Source organism: Taudactylus pleione, unplaced genomic scaffold (genome assembly GCF_031769625.1).
Source record: "Taudactylus pleione unplaced genomic scaffold, aTauple2 ptg000055l, whole genome shotgun sequence".
Classification (NCBI taxonomy): Eukaryota; Metazoa; Chordata; class Amphibia; order Anura; family Myobatrachidae; genus Taudactylus; species Taudactylus pleione.
In genome coordinates this window covers 5,463,572-5,487,405 of record NW_028284457.1, presented here as the reverse complement: position 1 = coordinate 5,487,405, position 23,834 = coordinate 5,463,572, and the positions used below count along the sequence as shown (strand labels likewise).

At 40.6% G+C, this 23,834-nt stretch overlaps 1 protein-coding gene across 3 annotated transcripts in view; it reads left to right on the top strand.

The window, feature by feature from the left end:
- Positions 1-23,834, top strand: part of PDLIM5 (PDZ and LIM domain 5) — a 221,390-nt gene that overhangs the window by 72,451 nt on the left and 125,105 nt on the right. For all 3 annotated transcript variants that reach the window (XM_088464425.1, XM_088464427.1, XM_088464426.1), the window contains exon 3: positions 16,242-16,393. In XM_088464425.1, the coding sequence (XP_088320551.1) occupies positions 16,242-16,393 (152 nt within the window). The remainder of the gene's footprint in view (positions 1-16,241; positions 16,394-23,834) is intronic.

Below are 23,834 nucleotides of genomic sequence, written 5' to 3'. Positions count from 1 at the left end.
TTTTATTTTATTTTATCTACTCTTGTGGGGGTGGTCCTGTCTTGACAAAAGGCCAGCTTATGGCCGTAACGTCGACTACTATGTTGTGAATTGTGAACAGTACTGAACTTTTTATTGAAAAGTCCCTGGTGAGTGCACTCCTTCTTTTTTTTTTTTTTTCATGTTTTAGAAAATTTCTAGATTCTGTTGTGTTGACAACCTTGGCACTCAAATACTGCATACTACCAAATACAGTTTTTCTCTGTACCTGAAATCCTTGTTGGACAGGTAAACACAGATTTATTTTTATTTATGTACATTTGCTACCTACAATTGTTTGCTGTATATTTCTTTTTTATTTTTATGTTCTTACATATTTTGTTCTGGTTTAATAAGTAAAGAAAATGTATGTGCATTGGATGTGGATATTGGGACCCAAGGTGTTCACCTTTTCCAGCACTTACTCATAGTTTATGTATGGTTTTGAGCAATAAACACTGTTTTAAGTTTTTCTTCTTTCATACTGGATTTGAGAGAGCTTCCTATAAATACCACTAAGAATCACTTTGCGATACAAGCAACTAAGATGAGCATTATTTTTTTTATACAGTATATCACAGTTTTTGCACTGTTTTACAGGTTACTGTTAACCTTCTCTATAGCCCAAACATTACAACATTTTGTATGAAATTTTATAGAGCTAAAGTGTTCTCTGTGGCAGCCAATCAAAGGGCTCTGAATTCGTTTACAGCTTGTGATCCAGGAAAACCGAAGTCTGGAAAGCTCTGCAGACTCTGATATTTCTTAGATAAACCTACCCTGATTGACATAAAAATGAAATAAACTTTTGATATATGGAAATTTAATGTTTGTGGTATAATCTGTCTCACTAGTTTTGTAAAAGCAGTGTTCAGTCAGGAAATGAAAACTAGACTGGTTTGACATGAAAGATTAAACCTAAGTCCCCAGAACCACTAGTTCAGTCCAGCGTTTGAATATTGTTTGGCTGATGCAGCAGATTTTACCATGTAACTTGAGCAAGTAGATTTACCGAATGAATACATTTTAAAACTGTGCATGATTCCAAGACTCGCTGTGGCATCCGTGGTAATCATTGGGACATGTGCAATCAAAATTGCATAGAGATCTATTCAAGTTTAATAGGCATTCTTGTCAGCAGCGGGTGCGTTGGGAACGTTTCTGTGTCGGGGACTGCCTTTAAAGTTGCAGTTCCACTGGTACTGGTGGGTCATATACCGTTGGACATTTTGAGCAACCATAGGGTTGCTCAAATGTCCAATGGTGCAGCTTTCAACGCACTGCAGCAGATTCCAGTCGCATACAGTGGGCGTCTCAGTATGAGGCACATGGGTTGCAGGATTAGCACAAATTCGCAGTACTGCACTTCCATTTATCTCTGAATCAGGCCCTAATAACTGAACTGTGGCAATGATTATCCATGTAGTTTTGACATGACACGGATCATAAAAAAAAAACTGTTCATATACAGCAACATATATGTGCACATAATACTGTATAACTTGTTCCCCATTGAGGGTTTTCTCACCTGTGTGCGAAGCCTATTTTTTTCCCCAGTAAATGGCAGAATTTTATATGCTCCTTCTAACACCGAGTAAAATTTAGCCAAAATTACCACCGTACTCCGCACTATTTGGGAGCAGGTAATTTGTTTTTTTGGGTTGTCTTTTTCTACGATTTAGACGACAAGTTGGACTCCTTTGCAGTTCTAAGATATATTTTAGCCCTAATTGCTTTCATAACTGAGGGTTTAATATGGTAGGCATTTTTGGTTTTTTTTCCTGTGCACCACTATAGTGTGCAATACAAATGGGCAAGAATATTGGTTGCTCCACATTCTGCGCACATTGCTTTGAACTAAATTGCCAATCTGAACTGATTGCAGAATACTTTGACTATTCGAATACTGGGGGTCACTCAGACCCGCTCGCGAGCGCAGGACGCTCGCAAGCGGGTCGATGTTGCCCCACTGCGCATGCGCACGACGGAGGGAACTCCGTCGTGCGCTTGCGCGAGACCCGATTAGCGACGGGCTCTCCGTCGCTCCGGGTCTCGCACCAAAGGGGGCGTGCTGTCGATGTTAATTGACATTAGTGATGTCAGTGGGAGTGATTTTGGCTCTGGGTCTCCGTCGCAATCCCCATGGTCGCGATGGTCTTGACCATCATCATGGACGCTCGCTTAAGCTGTGGGTGGTAACCCACAGCTATGCGAGCGTCCATAAGGTCGCTCCATTTTCATGTAGGAGGGCCCTGATTCAGAGTGAGTGCTCTGGTCAGAGCGTCCGGCTCTGAATCAGGCCCTCTATTCAGTCTTCTAAAGAGGGCTCTCCACTAAAGCTGGCCACACACATACCGATTATACTCACGTTCCGACGATGTGTGCAATTTCCCTTGAAACTCTCCCAGCAGCTACACACGATATGCTGTCCAATCTTCGTCCAATCATCCGATCTCCTGCAGCCAGACTTTTTCACAGTGCATTTGAGTCTAGATCGTCAGATCTGCCCTACAGCACGGCAGATCTGAAGATGCGATGTGCGACCTGCGGGGGCATGCGTCGCATCGTGATCGTGAGTGGGGACTCACAATTTGGTAATTTTTTACCCGATCTGTCGTTCCGATGTGTCGGAATCGGCTAGATGGGGGAGAAAATCGCTATGTGTGTGGCCAGCTTAAGAAATGCTAGGGCGCTCCTTTTTTGTTTGACAGCAAATTTTGTTTTCTAAACTTTACTAGTTCCACAAATTATCCTTTTTAAAGGCTCCTTGATTCATAATTAAGGTGTCATTGTTCCTAAAATTGGGAACATCACGATTCATCATTCTAGATGTCATTGTACAGGGATGTCTGGAGATAACATTTAGGAGTAAAGTCCCTCTGTATTAAATTTCTTGGTCCATACTTGTTTGGTAAGGCAACAGATCCAATTGACATTTGCCTCGTATAGTAAGTGTCATTCTGTTGATGCCTGTAAGCAGTATGTCATTGCACTGTAATAGGGAAGCTGTTAAAATATCCCCTCTCCACGGACTCATCCCACATGAGCATGCAGCTGAGGTTATAATAAAGCAATATTTACAGTCAGGCTAATGCTAGCATAGAAACTGAACTGCCCTGGTCAGATACTGTTACAGTGTAAGTAAACATAATTGCATATGTCAAAAGTTTAAATACCTGAGCTATGCTTGTCAATTGATAATCGGACAATATTTTCATGTTTTCAGTTGGAATACAGTTTCCAACTTTTGAGAACCTCTGCACAATAGTATGCATAGAATGAGGTGGGATGTAGTCAGGTAGCCGGCGGTCGAAATGCTGACCGCCTGCTTCCCGACAGTGAATTCCCGGTATGAGACTTATGATCGGCATCTAAATACCAACACCTATCATAAGCCCCACGCCGAAATCCCGACGCCCGGCATACCGAATGTAGGTAAGCCGGGCTTCGGGAGCTGATAGCTGTGCGGGGAGGGGGTTAGGTTAAGGCACTAGGGGGGAGGTTAGGGTTAGGCACCCCTGAGGGAGGGTTAGGGGTCTTGCTCATCTTAGTCGGGATCTTCATATGACAGATGTCCGGCGTCTGTATTTCATCTGCCGGGCTTAGGTCTGGTGGTAATTTATACCGATTCTAATGTGGTATTACACGAATGCAGAGTTTCTTTACCTGCTGGAAAGCTAAACTATTACGTGTGTCCTCCGTCATCAACAACAGTGACTTAATCTGTTGGAGTACAGATCTGTCCTTACACCTCTATGCTGCAGTTGTGGCAAAAAGCCCCTCGCAACGCAGCAGGTCCCTTGAGACTCTGCTAGATCAGGTGTCTTTTGCGTCTCTTTTTTTTTTGCCGAAAATGCATCAAAGTCGCAATGCAACTAGGAACTGTGCTGATTAATTTGAAATGCAACACTTCTATGTGTGTGATTGATTCCCTGAACTATTCAAAGTGCTTCAATGTAGCGGCCGCAGCTTTTTTCATTCCAAGTTCCGTTGTGCTTCATATACAGGCTCAGGTGCACACAGATATACAAATATCAAATTAACCAGCAGAATCTGCTGGTGCGTCCTAGTCGCATTGCATTGCGGCTTAGACACATTTTTGCCAAAAAAAGACGCCTGACACTAGCAGAGTTGCACATAATGTGGCGGCTTACGTTCCATGCAAATCCTGCTGCGTTGCGTATTGAAGTTAGATGTATGAGGACACGTCTGTAGGTCGGGAAAAGCGATTTAAAGTGTGTGTGTGTGTGTGTGTGTATAAATGTGTGTATATACAGTCAGGTGCATAAATATTGGGACATTGACAGAATTTTCATATTTTGGCCTCTATTCACCACCACAATGGCTTTGAAATGAAACAAACAAGATGTGCTTTAACTGCAGACTTTCAGATTTAATTTGAGGGTAATTACATCCAAATCAGGTGAACGGTGTAGGAATTATCGCGGTTCCTATATGTGCCTCCCACATTTTAAGGGGCCAAAAGTAATGGGACAAATTAAACAATCCTAAATCTAACTTTCACTTTTTAATACTTTGTTGCAAATCCTTTGCAGGCAATTACAGCCTGAAGTCTGGAACGCATAGACATCACTAGACGCTGGGTTTCATCCCTGGTGATGCTCTGCCAGGCCTCTACTGCAAATGTTTTCAGTTCCTGCTTGTTCTTGGGGCATTTTCCCTTCAGTTTTGTCTTCAAGTGAAATGCATGCTCAATCGGATTTAGGTCAGGGGATTGACTTGGCCATTGCATAACATTCCACTTTTTAGCTTTAAAAAACTCTTTGGTTGCTTTTGCAGTATGCTTCGGGTCATTGTCCATCTGCACTGTGAAGCGCCGTCCAATGAGTTCTGAAGCATTTGACTGAATATGAGCATATAATATTGCCCGAAACACTTCAGAATTCATTCTGCTGCTTTTGTCAGCAGTCACATCATCAATAAATACAAGGGAAGCAGTTCCATTGGCAGCCATACATGCCAACGCCATGACACTACCACCACCATGCTTCACTGATGAGGTGGTATGTTTTGGATCATGAGCAGTTCCTTTCCTTCTCCATACTCTTCTCTTCCCATCACTCTGGTACAAGTTGATCTTTGTCTCATCTGTCCATAGGATGTTGTTCCAGAACTGTAATGGCTTTTTTAGATGTTGTTTGGCAAACTCTACTCTGGTCTTCCTGTTTTTGAGGCTCACCAATGGTTTACATCTTGTGGTGAACCCTCTATATTCACTCTTGTGAAGTCTTCTCTTGATTGTTGACTTTGACACATATACACCTACCTCCTGGAGAGTGTTCTTGATTTGGCCAACTGTTCTGAAGTGGTTTTTCTTCACCAGGGAAATAATTTTCCTGTCATCCACCACAGTTGTTTCCTGTGGTCTTCCGGGTCTTTCGGTGTTGCTGAGCTCACCGGTGCGTTCTTTCTTTTTAAGAATGTTCCAAACAGTTGATTTGGCCACACCTAATGTTTTTGCTATCTCTCTGATGGGTTTGTTTTGATTTTTCAGCCTAATGATGGCTTGCTTCACTGATAGTGACAGCTCTTTGGATCTCATATTGAGAGTCAACAGCAACTGATTCCAAATGCAAATATCACACCTAGAATCAACTCCAGACCTTTTACCTGCTTAATTGATAATGAAATAATGAGGGAATAGCCCACACCTGTCCATGAAATAGCTTTTGAGTTGATAGTCCCATTGCTTTTGGCCCCTTAAAAAGTGGGAGGCACATATAGAAACCATTGTAATTCCTACACCGTTCACCTGATTTGGATGTAATTACCCTCAAATTAAATCTGAAACTCTGCAGTTAAAGCACATCTTGTTTGTTTCATTTCAAAGCCATTGTGGTGGTGAATAGAGGCCAAAATATGAAAATTCTTTCAATGTCCCAATATTTATGCACCTGACTGTGTATGTATGTATGTATGTATGTGTGTGTGTGTGTGTGTATGTATGTGTGTATATATATATATATATATATGTATGTATATGTGTATATATATATATATATATATATATATATATATATATATATTGCAAAAACAGTGGTCCGCACACACTTAAAAGAAAACGGTAGGGTGCAACGTTACGGAATATGTAGAAATAAATCCCCATGAGTTACCAGAAAAGGATTCAACCAGCACTCCAATGTTATTGCAAAAATAGAAAAATTATTTTTAAAGTGCCTTAAGCAGCCATATAATTATGAAGCAAGCCAGAAAGTCAGGACATCATATCACATCATCAGACAAGTAATCATGTTCTACTGAGCCAAGAGTCCGGAAGCCATATGTTCCATGCCATTCCCCGACAGCTGTTTCGGTTAATACCATTTTCAAGAGGCAGCATCCACCACATTAAGATACAAATAAGCTTATATACACGAGACCTGCTTATCTAATCAAACACCATGGCATCATGCACCCGCCTCCGTCCGCCCGCACTGCCCGGCACATCCCCCAACAGATCGGTACAGCCACGATTCGCCGGACCGGAAGTGACGCCGGAAAGCGGAACCAAGCTGCGCCATCCGAGGTAGGGGGAAGAACATGGCGCGCGCACTCCCGGAAGCGGCAGCAAGGTGATTTATGGTGATCACTGTAAACAAAGTGCACACATGTAGAATACATAGAAATCACACAAACAGTAAAAAATTTTAAATAATAAACGAATATCAAGAATCCAGTTAGTGCCAAAAGAACATACAATGTAAGAGAATACATAAAAAGAGATCATTAGCAATATAGTATCATGAATAAATCCATATGAGAAAATTCATATAAGAAAATTTTAATTAATAAATTCCAGCATATGTAGTCTCATGCCCGCCTAAAGGAAACTAATGATATCGCAAAAAGGCTGACAAACAAACAAAACTCCTCATTTAAATCCGTAGGTAAGTACCATACTATTGAGTTTATGGATCCAATGGCACTCAGGCACAATCTTTTATTGCAGCATATCTGTCCCCCCCCCCCACCCCCCCTATGTAGGGGTGGAACATGATCCAATGGCATAAAACTAAAGTCCTTCAGGCTATGTCACATGGCAACAAAGTGCTTTGCCACTGGTGGAGTGTTTGAATCCATATTCAGAAATGTTTTTTTAATTGAAGACCTGTGCATCGCTATTCTCTCCTTAACCATGCGTATGGTCTTCCCAACGTAAATCAGGTTGCATGGGCACATGATGACCTAAACAGCATATTTGGTCTCACAGTTCATATGGAATTGCAGTTTGTATTTCATCCCAGTGACAGGATGAACAAAGGAATCGCCTGTTTTTAAATGTCGGCAATTCACACAACCAGAGCATTTGAATGCCCCTTTGTGTATCTTAAGTCATCTGTTCTTCAGTGGGGTATTAGATCCAATATCAGAGGGACTAATCAGTTGCTTCAGATTATGGCTGCGCTTATAACAAAATAATGGCTCATTATGGCATAAATTGCCCATAACTGGGTCAGTGGCAATAATATGCCAATGCCAATCCGCAGCAGTCCAGAAGTAATGGAATATGTACTAGAAAACACTAGTCTCTCGTTGCTCTCCTTTTTACAGACTGAAATGAGTATAACTCATCACGATTGAGACAGACATTTCTGTATCGCTTTTTGCACTTCAGACCAATGATAGCCCCTTTGGATAAAACAGCGTCCCATTGTGTTGAGTGTCTCTTGCAATTTCTCATGATCAGATGTAATGCAAACTGCTCTGATGAGTTGGGAAAATGGCAAGCCAGTTTTTAAAGGTTTGGGATGAAAGCTAGATGCCAACAATAATGTATTTTAATCAGTAGGCTTCTTGAAGATGATAGTAGAAAAACAATTATTCTCTACCATCACTGTCACATCTAGAAAATCAATGCGACTCGGACTACACATGCTGGAAAATGTTATTGACCCAGGAATCATGTTGGGTCTCCACAAACTGTCCCAGCAAGTCCTCGCTTTCAGTCCACACCATGAAAAGGTCATCAATATATCGAACATAGAAATTGATAAATTTAGAAAAAACTGGATGGGTCATGATATGTTGTCATTCATATAAAAATAATTCTTATGTAATATGACCTCCATCAAAACCAATAAAAATTCGATAGGTGGACCCTCATAGTGTGGACTAAAGCTCACAACCTCCCAGACTGCTCATACCCTCTTCATGACAAATATTAGTATACAACCTGGTGACATCTAGTGTCACCAGCAGACAATGGGCTGGTGGCTGACCAATTGATTGCAGTTTTTTTTAAATAAATCAGACGTGTCCCTCAGGAAATATTCTGGGCGACAGGCTGCAAGAAATAGTCTACATATTGGGACAAAGATTGTCCCAAGGAGCCAATGGAAGATATTATACTGTAGGTCGCCCAGGCGGCCGATTCTGGGACTTTGGTATTTTCGGCAAGGCATGCATTAAGCATATCCTAGGAAACTCCTGTATAAGAAATTTGGCAGTGTGCTCATCGATCCAATTATTGGAGAGACCCATCTGTATGATGGAATCAATCTCCCTTTTGTAATTATCTGTGGGATCGTAAGTTAGTTTCTTATAACAGGTCTCATCAGACAACTCTCATAACTGCCTCCACATAAATGGATCGATTGAGTAACACGATGTCACCGCCTTTATCGGCGGGGCGAATCACAAGTTTATTGTTATCACGAAGAGTCTTAACAGCTAGTCTCTCTGTCATAGTGAGGTTAGAATGATACATATGGGTTTTTTGCATATGAGGCAAAACATTAGTTTTAATTAAACGCCTGAACGTCTCAATAGATGCGTTCGTAGATGGCGGATCAAACTTACTTTTTACTATAAATGGAGTTCTAGTACTGGATATACCTCCTTGTTTGGCAAAACAGTTTTGAACTTTTTTAATTGTCTGTGAAACCTGTGTAGTTCCACTTAACAGTCAAACGGTTTCTGTCTGTGGATTTGAACAAAGGATAAAACCTTGGACAAAACTGAGGCCTATTTGTCATGCAGAGGGTATACGAGCAGTCTGGGAGGTCGTGAGCTCCAGTCCACACTATGATGGTCCACCTATCAAATTTTTATTGGTTTTGATGGAGGTAATATTACATAAGAATTATTTTTTATATGAAAGACCACATATCATGACCCATCCAGTTTTTTCAAAATGTATCAATTTCTACGTTAGATATATTGATGACCTGTTCATGGTGTGGGCTAGAAGCGAGGACTTGCTGGGACAGTTTGTGGAGATTCTCAACATATTCCTGGGTTAATAAGATTTTCCAGCATGTGTAGTCCGAGTCGCATTGATTTTCTAGATGTGACAGTGATTGTAGAGAATAATTGTTTTTCTACTATCATCTTCAAGAAGCCTACCGATAAAAATACATTATTGTTGGCATCTAGCTTTCATCCCAAACCTTTTAAAAAATGGCTTGCCATTTTCCCAACTCATCAGCATTTCGCATTATATCTGATCGTGAGAAATTGCAAGAGACACTCAACACAATGGGACGCTGTTTTATCCAAAGGGGCTATCATTGGTCTGAAGTGCAAAAAGCGATACAGAAATGTCTGTCTCAATCGTGATGAGTTATACTCATTTCAGTCTGTAAAAAGGAGAGCAATGAGAGACTAGTGTTTTATAGCACATATTCCATTACTTCTGGACTGCTGCGCATATCGATCCTGCAGCATTGACATATTATTGCCACTGACCCAGTTATGGGCAATTTATGCCATAATGTGCCATTATTTTGTTATAAGCACAGCCATAATCTGAAGCAACTGATTAGTCTCTCTGATATTGGATCTAATACCCCATTGAAGAACAGTTGGCTTCAGCTACACAAAGCAGCATTCAAATGCTCTGGTTGTGTCAATTGCCAACATTTAAGAACAGGCAATTCATTTGTTCATCCTGTCACTGGGATGAAATGCAAACTGCAATTCCACATGAACTGTGAGACCAAATATGCTGTTTGTCATCATGTGCCCATGCACTCTGATTTACGTTGGGAAGACCATACGCATGGTTAAGGAGAGAATTGCGATGCATAGGTCTTCAATTAAAAAAGCATTTCTGAAGATGGATTCAAACACTCCACCAGTGGCAAAACATTTTGTTGCCATGTGACATAGCCTGAAGGACTTTAGTTTTATGCCATTGGATCATGTTCCACCCTACATGGGGGGGGGGGAGATGGGCACAATCTTTTATTGCAACATGAGTGCCATTGGATCCATAAACTCAATAGTATGGTACCTACCTACGGGTTTAAATGAGGAGTTTTGTTTGTCAGCCTTTTTGTGATATCATTGGTTTCCTTTAGCCAGGCATGAGACTACATATGCTGGAATTTATGCATAAATTTTCTTATGAATTTTCTCATATGGATTGATTCATGATACTATATTGCTATTGATCTTTTTATGTATTCTCTTAAATTGTATGTTCTTTTGACACTCACTGGATTCTTGATATTCGTTTATTAATTTTTACTTTGTGTGATTTCTATGTATTCTACATGTGTGCACTTTGTTTACAATGATCACCGTGCTGCTGCTTCCGGGAGTGCCCGTGCCTTGGTCTTCCCCCTTTTCTTGGATGGTGCACCCTGGTTCCGCTTTTCGGCTTTACTTCCGGTCCGGCGGTTCGTGGCTGTTCCGATCTGTTGGGGGATGTGCCGGGCAGCGTGGGTGGATGGAGGCGGGCGCATGATGCCATGGTGTTTGATTAGATAAGCATGCCTCTTGTGTATGTAAGCCTGTTTTGTCTCTAAATGTGGTGGATGCTGCCTCTTGAAACTGTATTAACCGAAACAGCTGTCGGGAAATGGTATGGAACATATGACTTCCGGACTCATGGTTCAATAGAGCATGATTACTTGTCTGATGATATGATATGTCCTGACTTTCTGACTTGCTTCATAACTCTATGGCTGCTTAATGGCTTTTTATGGCACATTTTTCTATTTTTACATTGGAGTGCTGGTTGAATCCTTTTCTGGTCACTCAAGGGCAGGGCCGGCTCCAGGGTTCGGAGCACCCTGTGCTGGCCTATCAGAAGGCGCGCGGCTTTGCAGCCTGTGACTGAATTTGGGTGTGTGGCTAATTACCATAGGCCACGCCCCTTGTGTGACGTTATTTTGAGGCATGGCACGCCTCCAAATAGCGTCAGGCTGGGGGTAAAGCCCAGCACTCCGTTACTGGCTGGGCTTCCCCCAGCCCTCTCCCGTCAGTGAATGGTTGCCGCACGTATGCTTACATTCACACTCCGGGGGTCCGGCACTGCCGCACAACTGCGGCGGTGGGGGTCCCCAACCTCCCGATTTGACCACCCACGGGCCACTTCGGCCCGTGGGTGGAACAGCGTGTCAGTGAAAATCGGAATGCTGGGGAGGGGTGCCGGCCCTGCTCAAGGGGATTTATCTCCCTCTCTCCTCCCCCCCCCCCCCCGAGGCAAAACGTCATCATCCCGCTGGCTGATTCTCACGGGTTTTATATTCTATAAAAGGGCCCCGCGTCGGCGCCATTTTTTACTCCGGCTGTGGACAGTGAAGAGGGAGGGTGGGGGTTTGCTGTGCTGGTGCTGCTGTTGTCCATAGGGGCTGGCTGGGCTGTGTTGTGTAGTGTCCCATAAAGGCTGTAGTCCTAAATGGGCGCTGTAGTGTTGTCCAGGGGGTACTCTGTTCATCAGGGGTAACATCCCCCCCCCCCTCCACCAAGTGCAAAATTTTTTTTTTTTTTTTCTGTTTGTGTGCGCATTAGCCGCACGTGCATCAACAAAGTAGCAGCGTCAAGCGTGCGCCTGTGTCCTAAGGCAAGGGCCGGCTGGCTCTTCTTTTGAAGGGTGGTGTAACCCCCAAAGTGCCGGAAACAATTAAAACATTATATATTTGTTTCTATTTCAGTGTTTGTGTGTGAGTTAGCCGCATGTGCATAAACAAAGTAGCAGCGCCAAGTATGTACTCTTTTGGGCCTAGTTTTTCAAACTGCCTTCCTGTCTGCCACTGCAGTGCCACTCCTAGTTGGGCCACGTGTTTGTGCCGCCCACTTGTGTCGCTAAGCATAGTCATCCAGCTACCTTTGTGCAACTTTTTTGCCTAAAAACAATATTGTGAGGTGTTCAGAATAGACTGGAAATGAATGTTATTGAGGTTAATAATAGCGTAGGAACAAAAAAAACCCATAAAACAAATTCTGTGATTTTAGCTGTTTTTATGCTTTATTCCAAAAAAATACAGAGCTAAAACCCAAAACACGAAAGGGTGGTTTTGGCAAAACCAAACCAGATCCAAAACACGAAGAAAGATCCAAAACACGAAGAAAGATCCAAAACACGAAGAAAGATCCAAAACACGAAAAGTGGGCGGTGCACACCCCTAAAAAAAAACAAAAAATATATATATATTTATCTGTGTGTATGTGTATGTATATATATGTATGTATATAATATATATATATATATACATACACATTAATAATATATTTTGATTTGAAATTGTTTCTTTGAACCGTCACTCTGGGAGCAGGTCAAATAGCCACGATAATACAAAAACTTATAGCGCGCTAAGTTATCACAACGTTTGCATGTGAATGCCACTTGTCTATGTGCTCTCCCGTTTTTTTTATGCGATCCCATTCCTAAAGTCGTGATGCAGCATTCGATTGAAAATAGTTTTTATTTTTTTTTACTAGGAAATCTGCCTGTATCCAAAAAAAAGGCAAAGATATTTTGGATAACAAAGTAGAAGTGTAGTAGTGGCCCTAATAAAAGTATTTGGTGTTTTATAAATTTTTTTCAAATGGCTGTTTTATTAATCATTTCTAAAAGTCAAATAATGATAGCAAGTATTTTTGCAAAATGTTCTTTTTAAATTGGGGGGAAAAAAAAGGGTATGCATTCGGCATCCCGGCTGTCTGGACACTCCCATTACCGGCTCCAAAACCCTGACTCCATTCAGAAGCCTGGTGCCAGCATCCTGACCGCCGGGATACTGAAGGTAAGTATCGGGGTGTTGGGGGGTTGGGGTGGTGGTGGTAAGGGTTAAGCACTAGTGGGAGGGTTAGACACTAAGGGGAAGGGTTAGTGTTAGGGTTGGGCACCAAAGAGTGGAGAGTAGGGAGAGGGGGAGGGTTAGCATACTGACCAACGAGTGTCTGTAGGTTAACCCTTTTGGGATACCAAGCGCCGGCATCTCATACAGATTACCATAAAAATACCTATAAGTATATATTTGTATAATTTATAGACACTTCTAAAACACCTTCAAATTACAACTCTGACACCCACCTGCAATCCTAAAAACACCTGTCCTGTTTACATAGCACTCCCATATACCTGTCCTACATCAATTAACCCATTTTCATGAACTTTTTAACCCCAAAAATGACATGTCATTATTGGCCAAATGAAGCTAATTGAAATATTCATTTTGCCTAATTAGTTACTTAAGGAGGGGTGTTCTGGTGGTCCTGAACCAAGTCCTGACATTTTTACCTTGAAATGTGGATTATTTTTTTTTTCCCAATTGTTCACCTCAGGAGGTGGTGAAAACGAATTTGCGTGAAATGCATGTAAAAAATAACACCGTCAAACCGCAGTTAATAGGATAGCGCAAATTTGCACGATAAGGCGTTTTTTGCGAAAAAGTGGCTTATCTCTGTTAAATGTTTTCCCTCCTTAGTCTGTCCCAGAGTGTTGTAAATTGGAATACTGCATTCCCAAAGTGAATGTGTTTATATTTTTAGTATTATTTATAGATCTAATGGAGTCATTTAAAGGTAGACAGACACATGTAACATATGTAGGGAAAGATGCATGTAGAAAAGACTAAACGGCTGTTTATATAATTAGGTCGACAGTAACTATGTCAACACCATAATGTCGACATTGCTAATATGTGAACCGCTGACATTGTAAAAATGTTAACATTATGATAAGGTACTAGGGCAGGCCTGGTCAACCTGTGGCTGTTCAGCTGTTGTGGAACTAGACATCCCAGCATGTCCTCCCAATGATCAGCTGTTAAAGCATGCTGGGACTTGTAGTTTCACAGCAGCTGGAAGGCGACAGGTTGGCCAGACCTGTACTAGGGGGGCAGGTTTGGGTTAGGATAGGATTGGGCAGGTATACTCGCTGCAGCTCCATCAAAAGGGGTATGGATTAAAAGAGCTATACTAAAATTTTCAGTCAAAAGATCAACACCAAATGGTAGACAGGCAACAGGTACAAAAGGTCGACATTGGAATGGTCAACACATGGTGTTTTTTTTTTTTTTAACCATAATCATCACTCCTTCCTGGTGCCTAACCCTAACTATCCCTCTAGTGCCTAACCTAAAAAACAAAAGCATGTGTCGACCATTGAAATGTTGACTTTTTGTACCTGTCAACCATTTGGTGTCTACCTAGGTACTGTCTTCTTTTTCATTGTCGATCTGTTGACTGCCAGTCCATCAAATGAGTCCTGTGTAACTGACAATCACATGACCGCTGGAACCCAGAAGACGCCTTTGCAGCCCCTGGAGAGCAGGTAAGTCACTGCCAGGGACAATGTCAACATTTCATCAGTATCTACATGAATGTTGACATGGATCATGTTAACCTTATGAATGCTGACTTATCGTACCACACCAATTTATATGCGATACAAAGTAAAGAGACATTGCTTGATCATTTCAATAAGTGCCAAAGCTGCAATACCATATAGCTACACAATATAATATAATTAAGTTTCCCAAAACTGAGAGATTAATATTATCTTTGTAGTATTATGAATAAATGTGAAAGATGCATGTATCATAACATTTAATTAAAGCCCAACAAAAATACAAATTAAATAAAACCTCTTTTTGCCCCTTTTAGAATCAATGGGGATTTTATATTTTGCAATAGTCTACATGAAAAATGGCTGCAACTTCATGCTCTATTGCTGTAATGCTAATGATGGAAGTACACAATCAGTAATTCAATATCGGCGAGACTTTGCTGCTGAAAGTCATCATCATTGTGCATTGTTGTTTTAGCTTACAATGCCTGCAAGAAGTACACCTTTTAAAAATTAGTATCTGTCAATGTGTTCACGTCAAATTGATTTGCAGTTATGTGAACGTGCCCTAAATTTACTTGACCTACACAAGGGGTAAGAACTTTTCGTGAGCAGTATGGTAACTCAGATCTTGCAAAAAGTAAAAATTTTTATATATATATATATATATATATATATATATCTTTATCTATCTATCTATATCCATCCCTCACCACGCTCACCTTGTAGAGCAGCTTTGGAATTGTTTTGTTTTTTTCCAATTGTTACAAGTGGTTCTGTGGAGTAGCATGGCGGCACAGTGATTTTGGAATGTTTTTAGTTATTCTGTTTATCTCCAATGCTGAGTTTCGTGCGTATGTGTATATTGGATTTGATTTATCTAGCTACATGGTATCTACCATCAGTAATAGTAATTACACTATTATTATATCTATTTGCATGTCAGCATTCTGCATAATCCTGGAGTACTATACTATGGCTCCCTAGCAACTCTGCTGAGGAAAGGAACCAAGTTGTTACATTAAAGTCAGAGGTCATTATATTTTACTAAAGGGCTGGTGTGGATTTTACATTACTTGTAGTGATACCCTATTAGTGAGAAGCCTATATCATCTGGTGCTGACGTTTGTGGGGGCATCTGAATACTTGTAAGCATGTTCAGCTTTAATGGGAGGCAACTGCTATAAATGAAGCACTCTATTAGTGGTTCTATGGGGTAGATTTACTAAAGCTGCTAAAAATTAGGTGATGTTGCCCATAGCAATCAGATTGTAGCTACATTTCACTATTGCATCTTAGAAAAACATGTAATCTGATTGGTTGCTAGAAGCAACACCACTTTGTTTGCATTTTTAGAAGCTTTAGCAAATCTACCCATAAGGGTCTTATCACTCATACTGGGTATATGGGCATTCATCATTGCAAAATCTCATTAAGTATTTCAATTTGTCATTTGCAAAATAAAAACACATGATACAAAATAATCCTGTGAACTATTTGTAGAATACAAAAAAAACATGCTAAACAGATTAGGGTATTATGAAAGTGGAGGTGCAATAATTAAATGCGTAAGTAAACCGGAGATTCCAAATCTATTCACCTGTTTCTACCAATGTAATAAATGAGACCTAAGTTATGCTTACATATCTTGATGTTTTTATTTCTCTTTGCCCCCAATTAGTTGAATGATGGCGGGAAGGCTGCTAAAGCAAACATTGGGATTGGTGACGTTGTCCTTACCATTGATGGTATAAGCACTGATGGAATGACTCACTTGGAGGCACAAAACAAGATTAAGGCATGCACTGGATCACTGAGTTTGACTTTACAAAAGTAAGTATTTAATAATTTTTGTTTCTCTTTCACACAAAAAATATTTGTGCATGAAGGTAACTGTCAGCAAAGCATAATGGTTAACAATACTGCCTCAAAGCACATTGGTAATAAGATTAATTCCCGACCAAGGCCCTATGTTTGTGGAGATTACAGATGTGCCACATACATCTTACTTGCGCGTTAAAACAGCACTTCTAGTGGCGCACTACCATGACCTGACTCTATATCGCCGAAATTCTTTATTAGGACACACAAGCAGCTTCTGCTAATTAAAATGAAATGCAGCATACCCGCAGTTGCACACAGAATACATGCATGCCACATATTATTTTAATCAACATAGGCTGCTTGTGCATACTATCCACATGGCTGTGCAAATAAGATGCATTTGATGGTAAAAATTATCACGAAAGGACGCTCAGTGCTACCAAGTCTCACGGCGCTCACATGTTGTGTAATGCAACATGTAGCACACGGAGGTAAGATTTATGTGGACACCTCTGTATATGAGCTCCCTATGTTTGTGTGGGTTTCTTCCAAAATATCGAGAAATATAACCTGGCAGCAATTTATAGGTATAGAATCGACTGGATAAACAATATGAATACATATGTTTCTTTTTTTTTTTAGTTCTATTGCATGATAATCTAATCGTCTGGAAAATATTAACGTTAATCCTCTACTATACACATGGGGACAAGTTAAAAATGTATTCACCATAACCTACTACAGAAGGTACTCTGGAATATACATACAATTGAGATAAACCACAATTACCAGCTGGGATAAAGTTATTGATAGCAGCCACTTCAAATAAATCAATACTGGATGGACAAGTAGGTTTTTTTTTTGCCATCCACCTCTATAGTTAAATGAAGTGGTATGAATGGGGTCTGATTGGTTACTTCCCATAATTATATGCTTCTTTTGTGCACAATTTTTACACTTTTTTTTTTTTGTCCAACAACAGTATCTTGACATTTTAAGATATGATTACAATGGGAATCTTTCTATTTTGTACTAAATCTGTGGGTCAGGTTTATCTTAACTGTGGTAATCAAACCATACTTCTTGAGCACACATACTTAAATTAAAACTAGCTGTTACAAGTTGAGTCTGGAACAGTGACGATGCTTAATACATATTTTGTTCTTCTATTACGTTGTACCAATGCCTAGTTTTCAGTCTGTGGTAAACTATTTTTCGCAGAGCAGCACTAGACTGTTCAATATTAAAGAGAAATTCTACCACAGTACAGAATTCTTTGCTTTGTATCATTCTGTTTTTGCACATGGCTGTAAGATGTTTCTTTTCTTGCACACAAATTTTAATAGGTGATATTTTTTTATTCCTTTTATATAAGATGCAGTGATAGTTTTTCTCACTACAAATTACAATCGGCTGTGTGCTATTCTTTCTTACCCCTTGGCTTAGATTTAAAGCAAATCCAATTTATTATTCATCTTATGGCAAATGTTCAGCACATTAAGGGCTAAATTTACTATGCAGTGCTTTACAAACCTGCTTTGTCTTCAGTGGTCTCAGCTGCTGGATTTAAAGGGCAGTTATAGAATATAATTGCCTTTTTTAAATCCATTGTCTGAATTAGCTGAAGACTACGCTTTGAAAAGCACTGCATAGTAAATCTACACCTAAAGCTTTGTAGACACTGCTATATATCGTTCATACAGCCTACAAACAATATATCGCCAAGTACACCTGGCCCTTTGTACAGCTATGGCCAAAAGTTTTGAGAATGACACAAGTATTGGTTTTCACAAAGTCTGCTACTTCAGTGTTTTTAGACCTTTTTGTCAGATGTTACTATGGTATACTGAAGTAAAATTACAAGCATTTCATAAGTGTCAAAGGCATTTCTTGACAATTACATTAAGTTTATGCAAAGAGTCAATATTTTCAGTGTTGACCCTTCCATGGTAACATCTGACAAAAAGGTCTAAAAACACTGAAGCAGCAAACTTTATCAAAACACATACTTGTATCATTCTCAAAACTTTTGGCCATGGCTGTACAGCTAATTTGTCTATGAATGATGACGTTCACAGACCTATCATGTTGGCCCTGCAGATGACTATATAAATTGCAGATATCTTCTGTACATCTGCCTGTGTACAGGTCCTACACTGGACCGCAGGAACTGTGAACACTGACATCACAACTGGGCGGGCAAATTTAAATGCCCACCCAGTTGTGATGTATGGCCAGATATGTTTAGTGGCCAGGTCAGTGTCTATGGCTTACCAAATCTGTTGGCAGGACAGTTAGTCAGCTGGTCGCTCAGGTGTGTACCCAGCTTAAGTCTGTTGTCCGTGAAATATAATATCACGTGGTAATGCTACAAGTAAATGTGTATTCATTTGATCACTTTATTTTCAAAGTTGATGTTTCTCTTATGACCTGTTCAGAGACAAAGGGGCAGTTTGATGCAAGTTAGAGCTGCTTAGATCAGGAAACTGATGATGCTTTATTATTAAGGTCATAAGCATATAAACTGTTTCTAATATGTCCATTTTCATGTGAGGTTAAGGGATGTAGTTATGAGACCGGTGGCCGCAATGCTGCCGGTCTAAATCCTGATGGGGGAAGCCCGACAAGGGACTTAAGATAGGCGTTGAAATAACGACGTCTATCTTAATCCCAACGCCGGAATTCAGCCCGAACGAGGTAAGTCCGGGGTGCCCTTAGCTGTTACCCGCGGGGGGGGGTAGCTTTAGGTAGCATAGGTTTTTTTTGGGGGGGGGAGGGAATAAGGTTAGGCACCCCGAGGGGGGAGGGTTAAACAGCACTGGGGGGGGGGGGGTTAGGTTTAGGCACTAACTGGGAAGGTTAGGGTGCGGGGTGGTGAGGGTTAGGCTACTAGAGAGGGTTAGGAGGAGAAGAGCGGAGGGTAAGTATACTTATCTCACCCCCCCTGTCAGGATACCAACCATCTGTATGCCGATGTCTGTATTTTGACACGAGACATCCCGACAGCCGGCATTATATACCGATTCCGAAATGGAAATGTCAGACCCTGCTTTTATAAGAATCTACCAGCCAGGTTAAATTCCCTTTTGGTAAAGAGGAATTAATAGATTATCTATTTGTCCGTAATGAGATGTTCTATTATTTATATTTTTCTGATGTAGATGTTGCGAAATATGCGATGTTTTATGGTACTGCATGCTTTTTGAGAAGAGTTGTTAAACCTTATTTGCATCTACAGTACACTGTAACTGACCATTGACTACAAGAAGGAGAGCCATTTGACAGCTCATGATAGGGATAAATTGGCATGAAATGTACAGAAGTGTTCAGTTTTTGGGAGCCAATATGAAAATGCAGAATTGTTTAATCAACTTGCGTCTCCCTGCAAACCATTATTATTATCCAAGTGAGACGTTTCTGTTTATTTTACCTTTTTGTTTTACTTGAAATGATTTGACTAGGAATATCTTTGTATGTCCTTTTTTTTTTTTTTTTTTTATGGGTTGGTTTGACATCCCTGCTGCCGGGATGCCGCTGGTCAGAATACCGACCGCGATATCCCGACAGCCAAAATCCCGACACCCATAGAGAACACCGGTTAGTAGTTTTCTAACCCTAACCCCCCCCCCCCCCTTGTGCCTAAACCTAACCTCCCCCTCCTCGCACCCTAAACCTAACACCACTTCCCAGGTGCCTAATGCCTAACCCTAATCTCCCCCTAACACCCCGATTCTTACCTTCAGGATGCCGGTGGTCAGTATACTGGTGCTGGGATCCCGACCGGTCAGGATTTTGGTATGGGTATTCAGACCGTCAGCATCCCGCACGCCAGGATGCCCACTACATCCCCTTTTTTTATATGTATTTGTCGCATATGCTCTAAGCATTGCATGTAATTTCTCATATTAAACTTCATTTAAAAAGGTTGATCTTTGCTATTCTTATCAGATTCATTTGCCTGTGGATTGGCTAATCACTGCTGTACTGGAAGGACCTGCTGACAGCGCGGTGAAGGTGGAGTGGGGCGGTACAGAGCTGGGGGGGGATGAAGGAGCTGCCAGTGACTGACCAAGGTGGGGGACAGGATGGAGCAGAGCAGTGGACAGAAAGGGGGCAGAGCAATGAAAGTAGAGGGCTAGACGGACCTGGGTGGGTGGAGGTTGGATTGGGCCTCATTTCTAGTATATTGTATATATTTTTTTCTATATCCCAATTAATTGCACATATCTGCTATTTACCTCAGGAAACACAGGAATGGCACCAACATCTCTGCAATGACTTGATTGCTTTATGATTTTAATGTGTGATAAAAAAAATTCTTGCGTGTGTTTCTTTACAAACAAAAAAAAAACACTGGTTAATGTGGTGCAAGATGGGAAGTTTTTCTGGGACTAGATAAACTAAACTTGAAAACAGTCCTTTTCCAAAAACATGAGTATTTACCTATACCGTGCCTCCTAAAATCACAATCTACCTGCTATAAAACATTGTGGAGAGACCGAACGTCAATGCAGTGGCTTACAATTTTCACTTCTAATTTTAGAAATGGCCACTTTATTTTTTTTAGTCTTATATGACCTATTCAGCTGCCAAAGTCATAATTTCCTGACTCACCTATTCTAGTTTAGCACGGAGTGGGAGATGTATCAAGCCTCCTAAAGAGTGGAGAAGTTACTTATAGCAACTGATCATCAACTTGTAGCTAGCATTTATCAAGTGCTACATTGATTATATAAAAGCTGATTAGTTGCTATGGGCAACTTGTCCACTCTTTAGACTGCTTGATACATCTCCCCCTAACTGGTGAGGTCTGACCAGCACCAGGTACTTGTGCACTCATGCTGGTGGAACAGTTGGTAGGTATGTTTCTATAGTTCCTTTTTCGAATAGGCTATTCCCATACTTCTAGCCTCTCTGACTACAGTAGTTTGTGCTTTCTGACACGCATTGCATATACTCCCACAGTTAATGCACCAATAAAGTTAAAATACTGAATTCCCTAGTCTGTGCAAGTCCAATTTTATCATACAGGAAAAGGGGAAGAAGATTGATTGCACAGGAAAACATTTAATTCTAACGATCTAATTATAGATTTATTGGATACACGTATCTAGGTATATTTCAAAAACTGGAGGTGCATCCCAGGAGTAAATATTATCAAGGTTTAGAAGAGGAGAGAAAAAAAAGAAAAGACTCCTATCAGAGCACACTCCTGTGCTGTATTGATGGCTACAAAATTAGTATTGGAGAAATAGGACAAACTGATTACATCTAAGTGAGATCATGATCATATGTGAAAATTACATTAATGTCTCAATTAGCAGACAGACCACCATATATTTACCCATTTAATATATCTGAAATAGATGTATTGATGTTGATATTAAAACTAAAGTTTATTAAATTCTTAAAATGAAACATAGACACTCGAAATCAACTTATTATACAAAGACAGCATAGACAAATAAGAACATTAATAGTGTATGATACACTATATCTATTAACAGTGATCCACTATATCCAGGTCTATTTGACAGTACTGGAAGTATAGTTATAAATATTTGCTAATGATACTAATGATATACACAATTGAAATCGACAATTCATCGAAATGCCACCCTAAATAGTACACATGCGATACTTCACTAATCACAGAAACCATGCATATGGTGCTGGGGGTATAGTTATAAATATATGCACAATTGGAATAGATAATTCATCAAAGTACCACCCTAACTAGTACACATATTAAGATGCAATATTTCAATGATCACAGGAAACATACATATGGTATGTCTAGTGAAAGTAGTCCCTCAGTAATCCACCGGAACCAGTGAAAAAATAATACATAGGATGAGCCCACCACAGCCTTCTAATGTGATATTAGTTAATAAAGGTGTAATGTACTGTTATCTAGGGTAGGATATTCTAAGGTTGAGTGGATCCACCTGTATATTTAGATATACAAATAACATATAAATATAAAAAACATGTATCACAATTGACATACAAATACAAAACTAAAGGTGAAATAATAAACAAATACATACAACATGCAAAAGGTATAATGATACCACAATATTAAAATGCTGAACACCACGGATACCACCTATATATATATAATATGGAGGTTATTAGAGGCGTCCCTCTATTCCGATCTGGGAGAGTACATATGGTACTAAATATTTTCCTGATATAGATACAGGTATAGAGTGGTGTGCTTATATGCCCAGGATCTGCTGTTGCCTGTCTTAGATATTAGAGGACAGGGAATGAGAGTCCCAGGAACTGGCACCAGAAATTAGAAAGCTGCTTCTGCGGTTACAGCCCAGTCTCACCAGTATCCCTGTTGCCGTACAGCAGCGCAGGGAATCCAGGCAGCTGGCTATAATGAGCCCCGGCGAAACACGTGTCAGACAGCCTGCTGGTGGGCTCCACAGTGTGCACTCTGGACCCCTGCACCACGGACGATCATACAGAAGGGAGACAATATTGGCAGGTACTTTCTTCCTTCTACTTTTTCCTGCTCTCTCATTATAGCCAGCTGCTATGTGGGTGTGGGTGGTTATGGTAATGGAGAGCAATTGACACTTGGGGTGGTTTGAAGTAGTGGAGTTAAGATTGCAGGTGATGAAGTAGTGATCAGAGAGATGGAAAGTAGAGTGGAAGAGATCAGAAACAGCAGGGGTTTTCAACCTTTGGCCCTTCAGCTGCTGTGAAACTACACAAACCAGCATGCCCTGCCACCGCTTTGATATAACAGCATACTAAAACTGTGGCAGGGCATTCTGGGATCTGTAGTTCCACAGCAGCTGGAGGGCCAGAGGTTGAAGACCCATGGAATACTAAATCAATGTGTTGGCCTTCCTCATGGGTAGAGGAGTAAATCCATTGGAAAAGGCAGAGAGAGGATGTTAGAGTAATTTGGAGACACAAAACTGTAATAGCAAGTGTATGTTCTACACAGAAGTGCATTCATAGTTTTACATATAACATATTTGATTTTCTATTTGTACAAGGAAGGCTATAAAATACATCTTCTAATGGAAATGAGTACAATCATTTAGCCCCTCCCATCTCAACAAACGTAATGTCAGGCTAGTGATTGAACACTTTACATCATGGCTCTCCCATGTGGTGTTTACTGGGGTGGCATAGGTTGGATGATGCATTATTCACCTTAATGCAGGTAAGTGTTCTTTGGTAGCATTGTCTAGTCTCTTCTTAGGGCCGCATTCAATTAGCCGAGATCCGCGAATAACTATCGCCGGTTGCGACTTTTCCCCATTCGGAAAATATGTATTCAGTTGCAAAGACTTTCTGCGTACGCAAAAACGCAATGTAATAAGAGAAAAAGATTAGCCTATGAATAGGTGGCAAAAAAAAGTGCAGAATTGCGGTTTTGGGATGCAAATGTCGGGAAACCACTCGGCACCCTTGGGACAGCCCC